At 31.7% G+C, this 2,828-nt stretch overlaps 1 protein-coding gene across 1 annotated transcript; it reads left to right on the forward strand.

Moving 5' to 3' along the window:
* Nucleotides 1-1,077: 1,077 nt before the first annotated feature.
* LOAG_14269 (hypothetical protein) lies at nt 1,078-2,363 on the forward strand (the record flags this gene model as incomplete). The annotated part of the gene is made up of 5 exons (XM_003149767.1): nt 1,078-1,089; nt 1,341-1,438; nt 1,651-1,798; nt 1,925-2,065; nt 2,295-2,363. 5 exons carry the CDS (start codon nt 1,078-1,080, stop codon nt 2,361-2,363), a joined length of 468 nt encoding a protein of 155 aa, XP_003149815.1.
* Nucleotides 2,364-2,828: the final 465 nt, after the last annotated feature.

Below are 2,828 nucleotides of genomic sequence, written 5' to 3' on the forward strand. Positions count from 1 at the left end.
TTTGAAAGACGCTTCATTGGGTCAACAAAATCACTCGAGCAATGAGTCACTTTCTTATACCTGATCGTCTTTGGATAAAATTGATGTATAACAAATTTGTGCTAAAGAATTATATCTTTTACTTTTAAAGCGAATACAAAATATGGTTTTGATTTAACTGATTCGATTTGAAAACTGATCATGAAGGTATCAGTGCCATAAAACAAACCTCACATTCCAATTAATTTAGAATACATGAGACTATTCACTTATTTGGTACATATTTGCGATAGAATCTTATTCTCTTATTCTACAAAGGAAATTTTAAAGTCTAAGAGATAACAATAGTAATCAGTAAGTGAGCAAATATCATAAATTCATAGTTGTAACAAAATCAATTTGTTAAGAATAATTCTAATTCTAACTGTCAAGCCATTGAAAAAATTATTGTAGTTTTTTGTGTTTAATTAAAAGTTTTGTCTGAGATACAGTATAATGTTTGAAACATCATATTTCAAACAGATATTTATCTCGGAGAGAATGAGAAGAATCTCATATTTATTTACTCATTTGAGAATGGGAGGAACATTTGAGAATGTGAATGGATGGAAAAATTTTTACTTCAACAAGTTCAATAAATTTGAAATTTGGAGGAATCAAGAAATTAAATATTCGACAGATGGAAAAAAGTTCAATGTCCCAAGAGTAATTCAATAGATTGGAAAAATTCAAAAATTGGAGAAATCCCAACCATTTATTCTAAAAAATCCGAAGCTCGTGAAAGCATTAAAAAGCGGAACAAAAAATTTTAAAATGCAATTGAAACCAAATGTTATCCAAAAATTAACAAACAATCCAAAAGATATGCATTAGGGAGAGATAATTAAAGGTGCAAGGAAGTAGAGGATTTTAAGCAACTTCAACAGATGCATAATATGAATAACTATAAAAAATTTGGCAATTAAAAAGTTTCCAAAATTTTTTGAGCAATTCAAATCCACAAAATATTCTAAAATCTAAAAAGCTTAAAAAAACAAAAAATCGATAAACTAAAGAAAGGTTGTGAATAATTCAGAAATTTAAAACACTAGAGGAAACATGAAAGTCAAAGTAAAAATCTCATTGCCAAGAAATTTAGATATTCGAAAAAGGTGTGAATTCAAGAGATTCAAACAAAGGTCCGAAAAAGAGGGAAACTGATCTTACTCGCATGTTTTAATACAAACATTTTTTTGAAAATATCGAATTTTCGAAGTTATGTAATGTTTCAAAGCGCAGATGACATCATATTTTTTGACCTTTCAGTGCAAAGTGCATTTGTGAGAATTTAATTCATCAATTGATTCAAAAATTTTTTTCAGAGATCTGAATGCAATGTTCCTCCAGGGTCGGATGAAAGCTTTCTTATTAATGGATCGTATGAGCAAAATTCGGATACAACAGTTATGGATGAGGAGACGTTAGTGCTAACAAATGCTTAACAACGATCCTTTCTTGTCAGGCAGAATTTTCCAGTGTGTTTGAAATTTTTTTAAAGGTTTTAGATTTGTAGGAGATGTTCTGTCACTTGAAGTATTTCCTTTCTAGTCATGACACAATTGTTTGTAATTTAATCCTCTTTCTTTTTTTTCGTTTCACTCTTATCAGTTCTAGTCAGTTCCGAAACTTCAGGAACAACGATGCTTTTAGCGGAAGAGAAAATGTAGAATTATACCACGAAATGTTGAAGAGTGTAGGAAAAATGAGATCTCTGATCAACGAAATGAAACGTATATCTGGTGCAAATGCTGAATATCATATTAAGGATAGGCAGGGGGAGGTGACAGCAGTCATTAATCTTCCATGTTAAATTTGTGGCCGTTTCCTTTCTGCAATGCGTAACCTACAAAGGCACAATCAACAATATCATGGCATTAGAGGTTAGTTTCACAAGGTTTATGCTTAGCAAAAGAGGTTTCAACGTATTTGCTCACATGAACATGTATTGGAAAACATTTACGATAGTGAAGTGGCAATTCAAAATTTAAAACCCATTGCAATATTTTTCAAACCTCAGCAGATAGCTGCTTGCCGTTTATCACAGCTGGTGCATGGGAGTTATTGTTATGATAGTTTTATTTGAAATATGTACAAAAACGAGTGAACAGAGTCTTGTAGTCTAAGTTAATCAAAATGCGATGTGATAAGTTTATTTCATGGCATTGATATTTTCATCAACAGTTTTGAAGTGGAATCAGTTAATTACTAAATGAAGTAATGGAGAAAATAATTACATCAATGTCGCTGATACAATCATTTTTCAAATTATATTCCAGTTGGGCAGAAGAAGATTAAATGTTGTTCTTGTGGTACACGACTATGCAGACGAGCAAGGAATATTCTAAACATCTTAAAATGCACAACAGCTTCACCTGTCCCGTATGTGGAAAGGAATTCTATTCCCTAGGAGGATTTAAACGGCATAAAGGAGTGCATCAACCTAATCTTCTATGTCAAAATTGTGGCCGTTTTCTTTCTACAATGAGCAACCTACAAAGGAACAATTAACGATGCTTCAACGTTAAAGATTAGTTTCGTAAAGTTTATGTATAGCAAAAGAAGTTTCAAGGTATTTGCTCACATGAAAATGTGTTGTAAAACGTTTACGGCAGTGAAGTTACGGCATTCCGAAGTTACGTTTACGGCATTCTATCAGGCTTCTATCAGATGTAACAAAAAGACTTCGATTCTATCGCAAATATGTACCAAATAAGTGAATAGTCTCATGTATTCTAAATTAATTGGAATGTGAGGTTTGTTTTATGGCACTGATACCTTCATGATCAGTTTTCAAATCGAATCAGTTAAAT

The sequence above is a fragment of the Loa loa genome (assembly GCF_000183805.2).
Source record: "Loa loa unplaced genomic scaffold supercont3.675, whole genome shotgun sequence".
Taxonomy (NCBI): Eukaryota; Metazoa; Nematoda; class Chromadorea; order Rhabditida; family Onchocercidae; genus Loa; species Loa loa.